Source organism: Odocoileus virginianus, chromosome 4, assembly GCF_023699985.2.
Source record: "Odocoileus virginianus isolate 20LAN1187 ecotype Illinois chromosome 4, Ovbor_1.2, whole genome shotgun sequence".
Lineage (NCBI taxonomy): Eukaryota > Metazoa > Chordata > Mammalia > Artiodactyla > Cervidae > Odocoileus > Odocoileus virginianus.
The window spans coordinates 8277275-8295854 of record NC_069677.1 but is presented as its reverse complement, the minus strand read 5'-3'; the positions used below and the strand labels follow the sequence as shown (position 1 = coordinate 8295854).

The 18580-nt window shown below is 34.0% G+C and overlaps 1 protein-coding gene across 6 annotated transcripts in view; it reads right to left on the bottom strand.

Annotated features, from left to right (window-relative positions):
* Positions 1–18580, bottom strand: part of STXBP5L (syntaxin binding protein 5L) — a 333130-nt gene that overhangs the window by 279228 nt on the left and 35322 nt on the right. For all 6 annotated transcript variants that reach the window (XM_070466030.1, XM_070466033.1, XM_070466032.1 and 3 more), the window contains exon 3: positions 3470–3567. In XM_070466030.1, the coding sequence (XP_070322131.1) occupies positions 3470–3567 (98 nt within the window). The remainder of the gene's footprint in view (positions 1–3469; positions 3568–18580) is intronic.

Below are 18580 nucleotides of genomic sequence, written 5' to 3'. Positions count from 1 at the left end.
GGGAGAAGGTGAGGGTGGGATGTTTCAAGAGAACAGCATTGAAACATGTATATTATCTAGGGTGAAACAGATCACCAGCCCAGGTTGGGTGCATGAGACAAGTGCTCGGGCCTGGTGGACTGGGAAGACCCAGAGGGATCGGGTGGAGAGGGAGGTGGGAGGGGGGACCGGGATGGGGAATACATGTAAATCCATGGCTAATTCATTTCAATGTATGACAAAAACTACTGTAATGATGTAAAGTAATTAGCCTCCAACTAATAAAAATAAATGGAAAAATTAAAAAAAAATTTAAAAAAATAATAAAAAAAATTAAAAAAATAAATACATAACTGAAAAAACTAAAAAAAAAAACAACAACAAAAAAAAATAAAAAAATAAAAGAATTAAAATCATAAGGTGTGTGTTTTCAGACCATAATGGAGTCAAAACTGGAAATTTTCTTGTTTTTGATTTCTAAACACTTGCCATTTAATTAAAATACTTCTAAGTAATTGATGATTCAAAGAAGTCTCAAAGACACATATACACCATGGAATATTACTCAGCCATTAAAAAGAATTCATTTGAATCAGTTCTAATGAGATGGATGAAACTGGAGCCGATTATACAGAGCAAAGTAAGCCAGAAAGATAAAGACCATTACAGTATACTAACACATATATATGGACTTTAGAAAGATGGTAACGATAACCCTATATGCAAAACAGAAAAAGAGACTCAGATGTATAGAACAGACTTGTGGACTCTGGGAGAAGGCAAGGGTGGGATGTTTCAAGAGAACAGCATTGAAACATGTATATCTAGTGTGAAACAGATCACCAGCCCAGGTTGGGTGCATGAGACAAGTGCTCAGGCCTGGTGCACTGGGAAGACCCAGAGGGATCAGGTGGAGAGGGAGGTGGGAGGGGGGACCGGGATGGGGAATACATGTAAATCCATGGCTAATTCATTTCAATGTATGACAAAAACTACTGTAATGATGTAAAGTAATTAGCCTCCAACTAATAAAAATAAATGGAAAAAAAAAAACTACATATGACTGAATGAAAATTCAAACACACATATCAAAACTTGTGGAATCAGTTAAGGCTGTGCTAAGAGGAGAATTAATAACACTAAATGTATATATTAGAAAAGAGAATGAAAATTCTCAAATCAATGACACATTCCCACTTCAAAAAACTAGAAAAAAAGAGCAAAATAAGCTCAAAGAAATAATAAAGATAATTCAGGATAAAAGGGAAAGAATAAAACAAAATCAATTAAACAAAAGCAAGTTCCTAAAAAAAAAAATCAATAAAAATTTACAAACCACTAGTAAGACAGACTACCAACTATCTAAATAAAATAGAAAGCTAAAGTAGTCCTATTACTAATTTTAAAAAAGTGAATCTGTAATATAAAATCTCATAGTCTCAGGTTCAGGTACTCTCATTAGAAAATAGTTACAAACATTTAAAGAATTAACACCAATTTTATACAAAATATTCCAGAAAACAGATGCAGAGAGAATATTTCTCAGTTCATTTTATGAATTCAGTATTACCCTACTATGAAAAGCAAACAAGACAATACAAAAAGAAAGTTCACTCAAAAAGGAACCTGTATTTAAATATAAAATGTATAACTATAATTTAGAAAAAAAAGAAAATAAGATAAAAAGTGAGACAAAGAGTTCTAAAAGGTGATATCAAAGAAGCACAACCTATAAAGGAAAAACTGATAAGCTGGACTCTAAAAGTCCGATTAACTGAGTGAAAAGATAAGCTGAAGACTGAAAGAAGAATACCATTTATATGTGGAATCTAAAGTATGATACAAATGAGCTTACTTACAAAACAGAAACAGGCTGACAGTCATAGAAGTGAAATATGGTTACTAAAGGGGATAGAAGGGGGAACAATAAATTAGGAGTTTATGATTAACAGATACAAACTAGTATATATAAAACAGATAAACAGGGTCCTACTATACAGCATAGGAAACTATATGCAATATCTTGTAATAAACTATAATGGATAAGAATTAGAGAAGAAAAATATATGAATCATTTTACTGTACATCAGAAACTAATACATTACAAATTAACTACTTAAATTTTTAAAAATAAAACACAAACAAAAGAAAAAGAAAGACTGAAGAAAATAATTGCAAACCATATATCTGACAAAAGATTAGTATCTAACAATACCATAATGAGACATCACCAGAAAATGATCGGAATGGCTACAGTAACACTAAATGCTGGTAACGATATAGAGATACAGAATTATTCATACACTACTGGTGGGAATGAAAATGTTATGACCACTCTGGAAAACAGTTTGGGATTTTCTCATAAAACTAAACATGCAACTATTGCACAACTCCTGCAGCTGCTCTCCTGGACATTGATACAAGAGAAATGAAAATTTATGTCCACACAAAAATATGTACACAAATGTTCATAGCTGCTTTAATCATAACCAGAAACTGAAAATCCAGATATCCTTCAGAGGTGAAAGGTTAAACAAGCTGCGGTACATCCCTACCATGGAACATTACTCAACAATAAAAAAATTCAACTATTAATACATACAACAACTTCAATGAGTCTTCAGAGAATTATGCTGAGTGAAAAAAGCAAACCTCAAAAGATTACATACAGTATGATTCCATTTATATAACATTTTTAAAGTGACAAAATTATTGAAACAAAGAACAAACAAGTGATTGTCAGGAGTCAAGGATGAGGCTGAGGGAACTGGAGGGTAAGGATGCGGCTCTAAAAGGGCAACATGAGAAATCTCTGCAGTGATAGAAATGATCTTTACCTTGAGTATATCAATTTCCTGGTTGTAGTAGTATACTAGTAGTTAAAGATATTTCTATTGGGGGAAATTGGAGAAAAAGTACATGGGATTTTTCTATATTACTTCTTAAAAACTACACAAGTCTATAATTATCTTAAAAGTTTATTTACAAAACTGGGATGACACTAAAACAAAATCTGGGAGGATATTTACAACTCTACAGGCATATATTAGAAAAGAAGAAATTTCTCAAATCCATGACCTCAGTTTTCACCTTAGAACACCAGAAAGAGAAGATAAAATGAAACCCAAGATTAATCAATAGAAAGGAAATAAAAAAGACCAAATCAGGAATCAATAAAATAAAATATAGGAAAACAATACAGAAAAATATTGAAACCAAAAATTACTTCTTATGAAAATCAGTACAGTTAATAAACTTCTAGCTAGACTAACCAGGAAAAAAACTGAAAACACAAAATAACCAATATCAAGGATTTTAAAATGGACATCAATACTTATCTCACAGACATTAAAAATATACCAATTAATTTGATGACATGGGTTACTCATGTCTAAATAAACAATAAAACTTATTTGGTCATAAATATTTCACTTACCTGAAATGTAATTGGTATTAATATAGTAAATAATGAACCAAAAATTAAGGATACATTCGTATAGCACCAGTTCTCGTCCCAATAGCCAAGATTTTCTGAACTGGATCAAAGGCTAATGTGGTGGGCTGATAAGGAAAACCATGCCGAACTGTCTGAAAGAGAAAATACTGAAAATAGTCATCAGGGAAATAAAAACTGAAGTCACAACAAGATACCACTATCCAACCAGCAGAATGACTAAAATAATTATTTAATTTTATAAAAAAGACAACCAAGTGTTGTTGGCAGGAGTGTTAAATCACAAAAACTTTGGGAAACATGTTGCAGTTCTTTAAAAACTAAACATATACCTGTCCTATGGCCTAGAAAATTTACTCCTATGTATGTAACCTAGAAAATGACGAGCATATGTCCACATATTAATTTGTATAAGTACGCCCCTAACAGCTTTAACAACCTAGAAAAAACTCAAATAACAAGAGAACCAAACATCAAAACTGTGGTATATGCATACAATAGAATAACTCAACAATTAAATAATAAAAACTAATGACAGAAACAAAAACTTGGGTGATTCTCAAGAACATTATGCTAAGTAAAGGAAGCAATACACAAAAGAGTATGTGTAGTATGAATACAAATATAATATAAACAAGCAAAACTAACCTATGGTGAAAAAAATCAGAACTGGTTTTGACTTTGACCACTTGGTTTGACAAGTGGTTGACTTGAGGAGAACTGACTAGAAAGGGCATAAAGGAACTTTACTAAGTGAAGGTAATATTCTATGTTCTGATAAGGTTTGAATTACACATGTGTATACTTTAGTCAAAACTCATAAAATGGCATAATAATATTTGTGCTTTAACATATAAATAATATGAGTGTTCCAGTATAATTCTTTCAACTCCACTGTATGTTTGAAAGGTTTCATAATATCACAATAGGAAAGAAAGAAAAGAAAAATATAAAGAGCTCATAATATCACAAAAGAGATAAGACTAACATGTGAAAAAGGAATATGCAATATGAATTAATTTCAAAATGAAATATGCTAGAACCTTTAAAAACATTGAGGACCCACATAGCTCAGGAAAAAAGAGATTCTATATCTTGTTCAGTCAAATATTTAGTGCTACAAAAACTATTTTTAATGGAAATATTTTTATAATATATTGCTTTTGTAAATATTCAAAGATGAAAAGATTAAACATAGCATGTAGTTTATCTAAAATTCATTCCCCAGATAAAATAAGTAGAGTTTATTGCATAAATTCCTCATTTTCCTTTAAAGCATATAAGTATATGCAAAAGCATATTAACTAATATGTAGCCAAATCTGTATTTTTCTTACTTAATAGCACATTATGGAAATATTTCCACAAAAAAACACTTTTAGAGGTACTTCAACCTATTTAAAGATTGTAGAGCTCATTATAGTATGAATATACCACAGTGTCTTTAACCAACGAACTATTGTTCTATAATCTCCAAAGAATTCTCAACTAAATTGGCAAAAAATATACTTAGCAACAAAACCCACTTTCTATTCATGATCCTTAACTGAGGTGTTTCCCTCTTCATTCTCAATTGTCCTTGTTTTGACTTATAAACAAAATTGTCAAGAGGAAGAGACTCATAATTCTCATGCAGATCAATGTGGATAACAATAATCAGAATATAGTTTCTCTCAAAAAAAAAAAAAAAAACAGAAGAGATGGGAACACTTCCCAACTCATTTTATGGCCAATTCCAATAATTCTGGAAACGAAGTCATCACAAGAAAAGAAAACTAAAGACCACTAATTATTAATTAATATGGGTATAAAAATCCCCCCAAAAAAATATTAGCAAGCCACTCATCAGCAGAAAAGTGGAAGATTTACAGAGCATGGCCCTGCCCACCAGAGCAAGACCCACTTTTCCTGATAGCCAGTCTCTCCCATCAGAAAGCTTACACAAGCTTCTTATCCTCATCCATCAGAGGGCAGACAGAATGAAAACTACAATCACAGAAAACTAAGAAAAATGATGACAAGGATCAGTCTTGCATAACTTAATGAAGCTATGAGCCATGCCATGTAGGGTCACCCAAGATAGATGGGTCATGGTGGAGAGTTCTGACAAAATGTGGTCCACTAGAGAAGGAAGTGGAAAAAAACTTCAGCATTCTTGCCATGAGAACCCCATGAACAGTATGAAAAGGCAAAAAGATCTGACACTGAAAGATGAAGCCCACAGGTCAGTAGGTGTCCAATATGCCACTGGAAAACAGCAGAGAAATAGTTCCAGAAGGAATGAAGAGGCTGAGCCAAAACAAAAACACCATCCAGTTGTGGATGTGTCTGGTGGTGAAAGTAAACTCCAATGCTGTGAAAAACAATACTGTATAGGAATCTGGAATGTTAGATCCATGAATCAAGGTAAATTGGAAGTGGTCAAACAGGAGATCGCAAGAGTGAATATCAACATTTTAGGAATTACTGAACAAAAATGGATGGGTATGGGTGAATTCAATTCAGATGACCATTATATCTACTACTGTGAGCAAGGATCGCTTAGAAGAAATGGAGTAGCCCCCATAGTCAACAAGAGTCCAAAATTCAATACCTGAGTGCAATCTCAAAAGTGACAAAATGACCTGGGTTCATTTTCAAGGCAAACCATTCATCATCACAGTAATCCAAGTCTATGCCCCCAAACATTAATGCCTGAAAACAAGAAGTAGAATGGTTCTATGAAGACCTATAAGACCTTCTAAAACAACCCCCCACAAAAGATGTCCTTTTCATTATAGGGGACTGGATGCAAAAGTAGAAGTTAAGAGATACCTGGAGTAACAGGCAAGTTTGGCCTTGGAGTACAGAATGAAGCAGGGCAAAACCTAACAGAATTTTGCCAAGAGAACACACTGGTCAAAGCAAACACCTTTCAACAGCACAAGAGATGACACTACACATGGATTTCACCAGATGGTCAACACCAAAATCAGACTAATTATATTTTTGCAGGCAAAGATGGAGAAGCTCTATACAGTCAGCAAAAACAAGACCAGGAGCTGACTGTGGCTCAGATTATGAGCTCCTTATTGCCAAATTCATACTTAAATTGAAGAAAGTAGGGAAAACCACTAGATCATCCAGGTATGACTTAAATCAAATCCCTTATGATTATACATTGGAAGTAACAAATAGATTCAAGAGATTAGATCTAATAGACTGAGTGCCTTAAAAGCTACGGACAGAGGTTCATAACATTGTACAGGACGCGGTGACCAAAACCAAACTCAAGAAAAAGAAATGCACCAAGGCAAAATGGCTATCTGAGGAAGCCCTACAAATAGCTGAGAAAACAAGAGAAATGAAAGGCAAAGGAGAAAAGGATATACATACACATCTGAATACAGAGTTCCAAAGAATAGCAAGAGAGATCAGAAAGCCTTCTTAAGTGAATAATGGAAAGAGGTAGAGGAAAACACTAGCATGGGAAAGACTAGAGATCTCTTCAAGAAAATGAGAGATACCAAGTGAACATCCCATGTGAAGACGGACAAATAAAGGACAGAAATGATATGAACCTAACAGAAGCAGAAGATATTGAAAAGAGGTGGCAAGAAAACACAGACCTGTACAAAAAAGGTCTTAATGACCCAGATAACAACAATGGTGGGATCACTCACTTAGACCCAGACATCCTGGAGTGTGAAGTCAAGTGGGCCTTATGAAGCATTACTAAGAACAAAGCTAGTGAAAGTGATGGAATTCCAGCTGAGCTCTTTCAAATCCCAAAAAAGGATGTCACTAAAGTGCTGCACTCAATACACCAGCAAATTTGGAAAACTCATCAGTGGTCACAAGACTGGAACAGGTCAGTTTTCATTCCAATCCCAAAGAAGGGCAATGCCAAAGAATGTTCAAACTACCACACATTTGTGCTCATTTTACATGCTATCAAGGTAATGCTCAAAATCCTTCAAGCTAGGCTTCAAAAGTAAGTGAACTGAGAACTTCCAGATGTACAAGGTGGATTTAGAAATGGCCAAGGAATCAGAGATCAAATTGCCAACATCTGTTGGATCACTGAAAAAGCAAGGAAATTACAGAAAATCATCTACTTCTACTTCATTGACTACACTAAAGCATTTGACTGTGTGGATCACAACAAACTGTGGAAAATTCTTTAAGAGATGGGAACACCAGACCACCTTATCCTGCCTCCTGAGAAACCTGTATGCCGGTAAAGAAGCAACAGTTAGAACTGGACATGGAACAACAGCCTGGTTCCAAATTGGGAAAGGAGTATGTCAAGGCTGTATACTGTCACCCTGCTTATTTAATTTATATCAGAGTACATCATGTGAAATGCCCAGCTAGATGTCACACATCAATTAGATTGATGGGAGAAATAGCAATAACTTCAGATATGCAGATGACACCACCCTAATGACAGAAAAGGAAGAGGAATTAAAGAGCCTCTTGATAAAGCTGAAAGAGCAGAATGAAAAAGCTGGCTTAAAACTCAACATTCAGAAAATGAAGATCGTTTTCTATTTCACAGCAAATAGATGTGGAAAAGGTGGAAACAGTGACAGACTTTATTTTCTTGGGGTCCAAAATCACTGTGGACAGTGACTGCAGCCACAAAATTAAAAAACACTTGCTCCTTGGAAAAAAAGCCATGACAAACCTAGACAGCATATTGAAAAAACAGAAACATCACTTTGCTAACAAAGGTCCATATATTCAAAACTATGGTTTTTCCAGTAGTTGTGTATGGATGTGAGAGTTGGACCATAAAGAAGGCTGAATGCCAAAGAATCGATGCTTTCAAACCGTGGTGCTGGAGAAGACTCTTGAGAGTCCCTTGGACTGCAAGGAGACCAAACCAGTCAATCCTAAAGGAAATCAACCCTGAATATTCATTGGAAGGACTGATGCTGAAGCTCCAATATTTTGGCTACCTAATGTGAAGAGCCAACTCATTGGAAAAGACCTGAATGCTGGGAAAGATTGAAGGCAGGAAGAGAAGAGGCTGACAGAGGATGAGATGGTTGGATGGTATCATCAATTCAATGAACATGAGTTTGAGCAAACTCTAGGAGTTGGTGAAGAACAGGGAAGCCTGGCATGCTGCAGTCCACAGGATTGCAAAGAGTTGGACACAACTTAGCAACTGAACAACAACAACAAAACCAATTCCAGCAACATATGAAAAGGAATACAATATGACTTCATAGATTTTATCCCAGGAATGCACAACTGGTTTAACATCAAAAAAATATTTAATGTAACATACTATCTCAATATACTATCCCAACAGATGTGAGTTAGACAATAAAAAAGGCTGAAAGCTGAAGAATTGATGCTATTGAACAGTGATACTGGAGAAGACTCTTGAGAGTCCCTTGGACTGCAAGGAGATCAAACCAGTCCATCCTAAATGAAATTAACCCTGAATATTCACTGGAAGGATTGAAGCTGAAGCTCCCATACTTTGACCAACTGTTGCAAAGAGTCGACTCATTGGAAAAGACCCTGAAGCTGGGAAAGTTTGAAGGCAGGAGGAGAAGGGATCAGCAGAGCATGAGATGGTTGGATGGCATCACTGGACATGAGTTTGAGAAAACTCTGGAAGATGGTGAAGGACAGGAATGCTGCAGTCCATGAGGTCGCAAAGAGTCAGACACAACTGCGTAACTGAACTATCTCAATAGAACATAGTACAAAAATCACATGGTCACCTCAATAGATGGAGAAAAATTATTTCAAAAAATCCAACACCCACTCATATTAAAAAACATTCAACAAAAGAACTGCAGAGAACTTTTTCAATCTGATAAATGGTACATATTATAAACCCTCACCTAACATCGTACTAATAAGTGAAAGAATGAATGGTTTCCCTCTAAGGTCAGGAATGAAACAAGTGTGTCCGCTCTTGCCACTTCTACATCCTTTCCAGAACAATTAGGTGAGGGTGTAAAAAAGACATCCAGACTTTTGGAAAAATAACTAAAACTATGTGCTAATGACATGACCTTGTGCATATAAACCTAAGAAATAACTGAAAAATTATTAGAACTAAAAAGAAATTAGGCAAGATTGCAAAATTAATGTACAAATTATATTTCTATATATATTAATGATACCCTATCCAAAAACAAACTTAAGAAAACAATTTCATCTATGATAGCAACTAAAAGAATAAAATACTCAGTAATGAAATGAACAAAAGAAGTATAAAGCTTACATGCTAAAAATTATAAAACATTGCTGAAAAAAATTAAAGACGACCTAAATAAAGGAAACGGAGAAGGCAATGGCACCCCACTCTAGTACTCTTGCCTGGAGAATCCCATGAACCGAGGAGCCTGGTAGGCTGCAGACCATGCGGTCATGAAGAGTCAGACATGGCTGAACAACTTCACTTTCACTTTTCACTTTCATGCATTGGAGAAGGAAATGGCAACCCACTCCAGTGTTCTTGCCTGGAGAATCCCAGGGACGGCGGAGCCTGGTGGGCTGCTGTCTATGGGGTCGCACAGAGTCGGACACGACTGAAGCAACTTAGCAGCAGCAGCAAATAAAGGAAAAGCTTCTCATATACATGTATTAAAATACTTGAGATTGTTCAGGTGACAATACTCCCCAGACTGATCTTCAAATTCAATGCAACCCCTAAAAAATCTGTTTTTTTTTTTTTTTTTTTTTTTTTCAAAAATTTGACAAGTTGACCCTGAGATGAGTACTCTAAGATGACTACCTAAGATGAGTACTAAGATGAGTACTCATGAGACCCAGAATCAAAATGATCTTGAAAAAGATGAACAAAGCTGGTACACTCATATTTTCCATTTTTAAAACTTATGTGAATCTACAATAATCAAGACAATGAGTTACTGGCATAAGGATAAACACTTAGATAAGTGGAACAGCATGTAGATCCCAGAAATAAGTGTTCACATTTTCAGTTAATTGATTACTGACAAGGGTGCTAAGACAACTCAATGAGAAATGAAGGGTCTTTCAACAAATGTCACTGCAACAACTGGATATCTACATGTGAAATAAGTTGGACTCATATACAAATAACTCAAAATGGATCATAGACCTAAATGTAAGAGGCAAAACTATAAAAATTTTAGAAGAAAGCACATGTTTTTAAATCATAGTGATTAGGCAATGGTTTCTTAAATATGACACCAAAAGCAATAAAATTAAAAACATAAATTGACCCCTGTGAGAATTAAAAACTTTTGTGCTATAGAGGAAACTATCAAGAAAGTAAAAAAAAAACCCACATAAAGGGAGAAAGTATTTGTAAATCATGTCTAATAAGGAATTTATATCCAGAAAAAAATAAAGAACTCTTGCAACTCAGTAATAAAAGACAATTCATTTTTCCCCAAAACGTGAAACAGAGTTACCCTATAACCCAGGGATTTCCCTCCTGGGTATATAACCAAGAAAAATAAGGATAAATCCCAAATATACTCCCATTTTATAAGATATTTGGAAGTGTATAGAATAGAAATGTGATTTTTAACATTAAAATCTTAAATCTGTATATTCTTTCTTCTTTTTTCATTTTAGCTTTATTTTTATCAAACTCAATCATGCACATAATTTTAAAATGTCAGATAATTCTTTAGGACAGATCATAAAAATTAGAAATAATCTATCCCCTTCCTTTGCCCATTTCCTGCTTTCTAGAGGCAACCACTTTTTAATCTTTTTGCTATTTATTTTGGCATTTACCTAATGTATCTGAAAATGACATTTTTATACAGCTATTAACTGACTTCTCAAAAAAATTCTTTCTTCTCTCCCACCTCTTCATTACACATACAAGCACCCTTGCCACATCTCCATCTTCTCAAAAATCATAGCAGTCAGTGTTAACAGTCTATTAATACTGCTCTCTTATTTTGCCTCACAAATGTTTTATCCCCTGATGTTACATCTTTTAATTTGCATTTTCTAAGTTTTTATGTGCTTGTCATTAATTCAATCCTAAACTTTGCCCCAGCTGCCCAAATTATCTTTCCATGTGTTAAATACATTGGGTATGTGGATTCAGAGAGAGAAAGGAGAGAGAGACAGAGAGCCAAAGAAAGAAAGGGAGGAATTATTTATATAATGTTCAAACAATCCCTAATGACTTAAAAGCAAATCAGTTGCTGCCTATCTCCAGGAACAGAAAGAGAGATGGACTACTACAAAGGTCACAAGTGATGAAAAAAATCTGTCATAGTGATTTCACAGGAAACACATCACATACTACAGTATACATGATTTTAGATTGTTTTAAGCATTATATAGTAAGTACTTAAGAATACAGGAACAAATACCAATAAGATACTAATAAATCCAATCCAGGAATGTTTACTAAATGACGATAAACCATGACTAAATAACGTGTATTCCAGAAATTTAAGTACCTCATATTTCACTTGTTACTAACATATTTCACTCTTTTCTTTCCCTGAACTTTAAGTTTTCCAGGCCCCAACCTTGACACTGAGGGCACTTCTGCTTGCAAAATAAGACCTGACAAGATATAGACACAGAAAAGCAAATAATATTCTTCATGATATAAATGTATTTGCAACTACCATTTCTAAAAAGAAGTCTGTACCTTACAGATTGATGCTACTTTCTGTGAATGCAATGTTTAGTTTCTAAATGTCTATAATTCTGATTGGTTGTTTCATTTAATAATGTGTTCCCATGATAGTAATATTCAAATTGAAATAGCATTTTCAGAAAAATATAAATACTTGTGAGTTTTCTTTATAAACCCAGAGGAGATCATTAATATTTCTTCTTTCATAAGCATGGAAGAGAAAAAAAAATTAAGTATATCTTTGTTGGATTTAGATGGAGTTTGGCTGCCTAAACTCACTTAAATTAACAAAGCTCAATATCAGGATATGTATTGATGTTCATTAAATCAAGTTATATCAAAATATAAAACTTCACTGTTATGTCAACAGGTTCTGGAAAGACATCTGATAAAATTCATCAGTCAATCCAAGTAAACATGTTATGTAAAATAGGATTAGAGGAAAACTATAGATAATAAATATTAACAATAACAAAATCACAACAAATATAACACTGAACAGTAGAAAGGTATAACCATTCCCATTAAAGTCAGGAAGAAGAAACACATGTTCATTTTTTCTATTATTATTCTGATTTGTTTTATAGATTCAAGCTAATTTAATAAAACAATAAATGAAATAATAAACATATAAATATAGAAAAGTAAAAAAACAAACTACTAAAACTGTCTTAGAAGAAAAAGAATCTGGTAAGTTGCTTAGATGCAGACAAAAATCAGCAACTTCTCCCTCCACTAAAAAATAACCAATTACCAATAAGTAGCACTGAATATTTTCTAATACATAAATTGGTTAGGGAGACAAAAGATTTTTCACTAGACTGGAAATTAGTGACTAATAATAGAATTATATTCATATCTACCAATATTTATTTAATACTATAGAGGTTACAACACAACTGCTAGAACACTATGAGAAATGCAGAACTGATATAATTAGTTTCTTCTGTAGCTACGACAACAAAATCCTACCCGGATTTAGTATTCAAGAAGAAATTATTTGTTTATACTCTTCAAAAACTTTTTCATTATTGCTCTGTGATTTAAGGTGCTAAAAGTATCTCTTTTCCAAGCCAAGGTCTCACTTTTACAAAAAATATTTGCTAAAATTCTAAGCCAACACCACAGTTTAACACTTATTCAAAATTTCTGAAGAACAATTATTGCCCTTTGGTCTTCCCAAGTAAGTTCTAAACTCCTTTGTGAGCAGGAACATGCCTTTAATGTTTCCCCTTCATGAAGTTTGGTGGTCTAGTCTCTAAGTTGTGTCTGACTCTGTGCGACTCCATGGACTGTAGCCTGCCAGGCTCCTCTGTCCATGGGATTTTCCAGGCAAGAATACTGGAATGGGTTGCCATTTCCTTCTCCAGGGGATCTTTCCTACACAGGGATTGAACTTGGGTCTCCTGCACTGCAGGCAGATTCTTTACCAATCAAGAATCTTTACCAGGGAAGCCCCTCATGAAGATTAGTGCTATGATTAAATAGTTAGGCTTTTTGAAATTTATCAGTATGATTTGTACATATAAGCAATACGATTTATCCAATAAGCAGTAGTTCCTTCAAAAACTATTCTCTTATAGTTTTAAGATGAATAATTGAAACCAAATATTTTGTAAGTATTGAAATAAAATCTTTATCTAAAATAATTTTATATCAATATATAATTATGTCTGTATCTGGAGTTATTGTCATAACTTTCCACAGCAATGAAAGCACATTTGAGATGTTCCTTTAAAAGTTCAATAGTTGTCACTCTCACCCTTTGCCCTCTGGGCATTTTGTGAATTTTGTAACCATATGCAATTACATCATGCTGAAGTGTTCAGAGAACACAAGCACCAACACTTGGATAATGTGTTTAACATATACAGCTATTTAATTAGGAATATGTTACAAATACTAATGTACCATTGCATCTAAAGGAAAAGTAGGTTATTCTTTACTACCCAATTGTGTTTCTTCCTACCATATTACAAACCACTTGAGGTTAGAGATTCTGTTGTTTCAACCCTGAGAGCTTTATAAGCATTCAAAACTACTAATTTTTACTACAATAGTTTAACACATACTGAGTAACTTTGACTCTGTATTTTATACTGTTAATTTTACCAGAAATCTAAGACTCATAATTGAGACAATGCATGTAAATGTGATTTATAAATTGAGCATACCATATAAATATGTTTCTAGTATTTAAACTTAATAGAAAGATATTCTTTCAAAACATGAGTGAACCAAGTTCAAAAGTAAATGAATTTACCTTCTCTGATATCTCATCTCTCATGTTATCATGTTCTCTCGTAATTTCACTAAGGTATGCTAAAACAGACTTTAAAAAACACACCAAATAATATATGAATAGGCCTAATTCTCACTACAGGGAAGTATATAACACATACAAATATTTACTGACATAAGCAAGATGAATACAAACATACTGATGGTATTAAGTAACCATGGGTACCCAAAGGTATCAGATTCTATCATCCTTACTATTCAATACAGGACACAACTGACAGAATAGTCTTTAATATAGTCAGATTGTTCCCTCCAAAGTACTTCTACTGTTGGTGGTTTTTTCCTTCTATTCATAGCACCTCTTAGGTAATTTTACCATCTGGCTTATATATATTTTCTCTCTAACCTGAGACCTATTAACACTCTTACGTCTTTAACATCATTGCTTCAATATACCTTGACTACAGCATTCTTTCCTCCCTTTCAATTCAACTTAGCACAACAATTAGTATCATCAGCCTCAAATGAACACAGTTCCATCAACATACACTTCCAGAACTCTTTCAAGAACCCAAATTTGGCATTCTCTATATTCACTCAATATAGAATCTATATTCATTCAGTATCTTTCCTGTTATCATCTCCATTCCATCTTTCTTACTATCTGAGTATTTCTACTTTAACTCTCCTATTTATTTGAAATCTTTATCTTTCTGGCTACACTAGTCTCTGTCCTCATATTATTTAACATTTCAACTTAATTCTGAATCATGCTTAAAAGGAATATAAACATCTTTTATTGGATCTATTTTTTATGTCTATATAACTATCAAATAAACTTCTCTGAACTTAAAGATCTAGTCTCACTGATAAATAACAAAAATGGAAATCAGCAGTCATAGAAAATAATTTGGCCTAGGAGTAAAATAAAAACCACTTTTGAAAGAAAATAATCTTGTGAGCCAAAATCACAGATAAGATGAAGTGTAAGAATACTACACTAGGAGTTAGGAGGTCCTAGCCCTGTCACTGATTATCTAACCTAGACACATTACTTAAGCTCTCAGTTTCTTTATATATATAACATAGAGAATAAACTATTTCGAGTTGCTTTCCAATTCCACATTATATTCATTATACAGACACTTGCACTAGAAACATGGCAGACTCAGAGACACAGGATAAGCCAACAGATAATTCTAAGAATATATTCTTTAAAAGAAGAAATGAACAATGGACTTAGTGGTATATTCTCTGATTCAAAAGGACTATTTATCTACTTAGTTATGGTGTTAGACTATTAAAAATGATTTTCTGTTTATTTAGCTAGATTCCCTTGTGAGCTATGCACTTGGATTTCAAACAGTCCACTGAGACAGCTGGTACTATGGTTATTTCTATTAATATAACTAGTCTTTAAATATTTGAGGGCTACCTCTCTTCCTCCGATGCTACCTTCTTAAATTTCCAGTAATAGGAAGGGTAGACATTTTGAGCCTCCATTACAAATAAAAAAGACCTAAGTTTACAATCTACTTGCAAAAACAGCATTTTACTCCCTACCAAAGAAGTAATGCAGAGCTGATGTCTTTCTCTGTTCAACCTATTTAATGTCAGTTGCTAAGAATTTGAAAGTGACAGTTTTCCTCTTACTAAACTAGAAACTGACAATGAAGACTATATGCATATAGTCATTGCCCCCAATGTCGCTGTCACCACGATTTGTTTACTATGGACTGGGTACAGCAAAAAACACTTTACATGGATTAAATTTGCTATTTATTTCTGTGGCCCCATAAGGTATGTGGTGTCATTACAGAGGAAGAAATCGAGGATTAGTAAGGTTAACCAACTTATCGAAGGTCACCAAGCTAATGGATACAGTTCCACTGATAGCTTTGGAAATGAGAGCCATGTAGCTTTTAAATACTCCAATCTTGTCTTGGGATGAAGGAATGTAACCTTTGATTTGCATGAAAAGAATTTAAAGTCAGAACAAGAAATGGATTTCAAAAGGATCATCAGAAATATCAGAGCTTCAACTTGGAATAGAATCAATATCAGGCATTGAGTTAAAGAAACCACAAAGACAAAAACCAAACACTTCTGCTCCTAACTTCACTAAAGTGTGTAAATAAGATCAACTGAAGGATGCTTCACATTTTAATCAAGAAACTAGTAAGGGAGTAGGAGGGAGGCTCAAGAGGGAGAGTATATACATATGTATATATATGTATATATATATGTTCGTATATGTGTATATATATATATTCGTATATGTATATGACTGATTTAAAGTGTTACACAACAGAAACCAACACAATATTGTAAAGCAATTATCCTTCAATTAAAAATTAATTAATTTTAAAAAAAGAAAATAGTAAGACTGTATCAAAAAAGGAGGAGCTGTGGTCTACCCGATCTCTGAGTCATAGGGTATGGAAAAAAGGGCATTACAAACCAGCAAAATGCTTTTTTCTTTACCTCCCACTTCTCAGGGCCATTCTGGAATAAGCTCTTTCACACTGGGTTAAGAAGAAACTGATCCATGCCAACTTTTACAGTTCTTACAGTGTTACACCTCAAGGTACTTGTAAAAACTAAAGTGTTAGCTTATTAATTTTCCTAGAATGTGTAAAAACAGTTCACTTTGAAAAAAAAAAAGGGAAGGGCAGAAAAAAACAAGAGCATGAGTGACAGCAAAATATGGTGGTTCAGGGTACAGAAAAATGAATATATGAACTCAGAAATTTATGATTAATAATGCGAGAACAAAAAGGGATAGTAGGTACAGAGGAGAGAGAAAAATTAAGAGTTTGGGATTAATAATATGCACGTATATGAAATAGATAAACAACAAGGACCTACTACAGAGCACAGAGAGCTATATTCAATATCTTACAATAAACTACAATGGAAAAGGATGTGAAAAAAGATGTATATGTATGATTGAATCACTTAGCTGTACACCTGACACTAACAAAACACTGTAAATTAAACATCATTTTTTATGGCAAAAAAAACAAGAATAGGAGAACAAGGGGAAAGAAAAAGGCTGGCTGAGATTACCAAAGGAAAAAATATATAGGCTAGCGATCTTGCACTTTGTCAGGCCTCCACCTCAAGTTGCTGCTAGTAATAGGCCTCAACTGTAGCCAGCACAGTTAGTCCATTAGGTAAACGCTGAGAAACAGGTAGATGCTTGAGGGGGCAAAATGCGAGCTATTTATTCTGACTCTAAGAGTTCTACCCACCAAAGCAGAATTTCAGAACCTGTGTAAATATTTTTTGGCTCCATATATCCCAATAATTTCCACTAATTTAGTCTTTTGCCCAAAATACAACTCTCAGAAGGTGAACACATTTTTTAACCACAGCAACAAAAACTCAAAAAACAAATACACAGGAAAGATGACACCTGGGAGGCGCATTTTTATAAAGCAAGACATTGACTAAATACCTTTTCACAATGAAACTATCATAATGAAGGCAGTGCTTTTTACTCATAAAGTAGGGAGGAGTGTCAAGATAATAACAGGGGAAAAGTTAAGAAAGAGAAGACTGGAAGCTGAAGACCAACCTCATCTACTGAAACAGAAGCTATGAATGAAGGTATTTTTCATGTGAAAAACACTAATCCCAAAGGTAATACTTAAGAGGTTTATAATCCCTGATCCCTTGGGTAGCAGCAGTAAAAAAAACTGAAGAAAAAGAAACCTCAGAATATCTCTGGTGTACAGATCTTCCACTTCCTTGGTCAAATTCATTCCTAAGTATTTTATTCTTTTTCTTCTTATTGTAAACAGGTCTGTTTTCTTAATGTCTTTTCCTGGGATAACTGGTAAATCACTTGTAAAAGAATGAAACTAGAATACATTCTAACACTACACACAAAAATAAACTCAAAATGGACTAAAGGTCTAAATGTAAGACCAGAAACTATAAAACTCCTAGAGGAGAACATAGGCAAAACACTCTCCGACATAAATCAGAGCAGGATCCTCTATGACCCACCTCCCAGAATATTGGAAATAAAAGCAAAAATAAACAACTGGGACCTAATTAAACTTAAAAGCTTTTGCACAACAAAGGAAACTATAAGCAAGGTGAAAAGACAGCCTTCAGAATGGGAGAAAATAATAGCAAACAAAGAGACAGACAAAGGATTAATCTCAAAAATATACAAGCAACTCCTGCAGCTCAATTCCAGAAAAATAAACGACCCAATCAAAAAATGGGCCAAAGAACTAAACAGACATTTCTCCAAGGAAGACATACGGATGGCAAAAAAACACATGA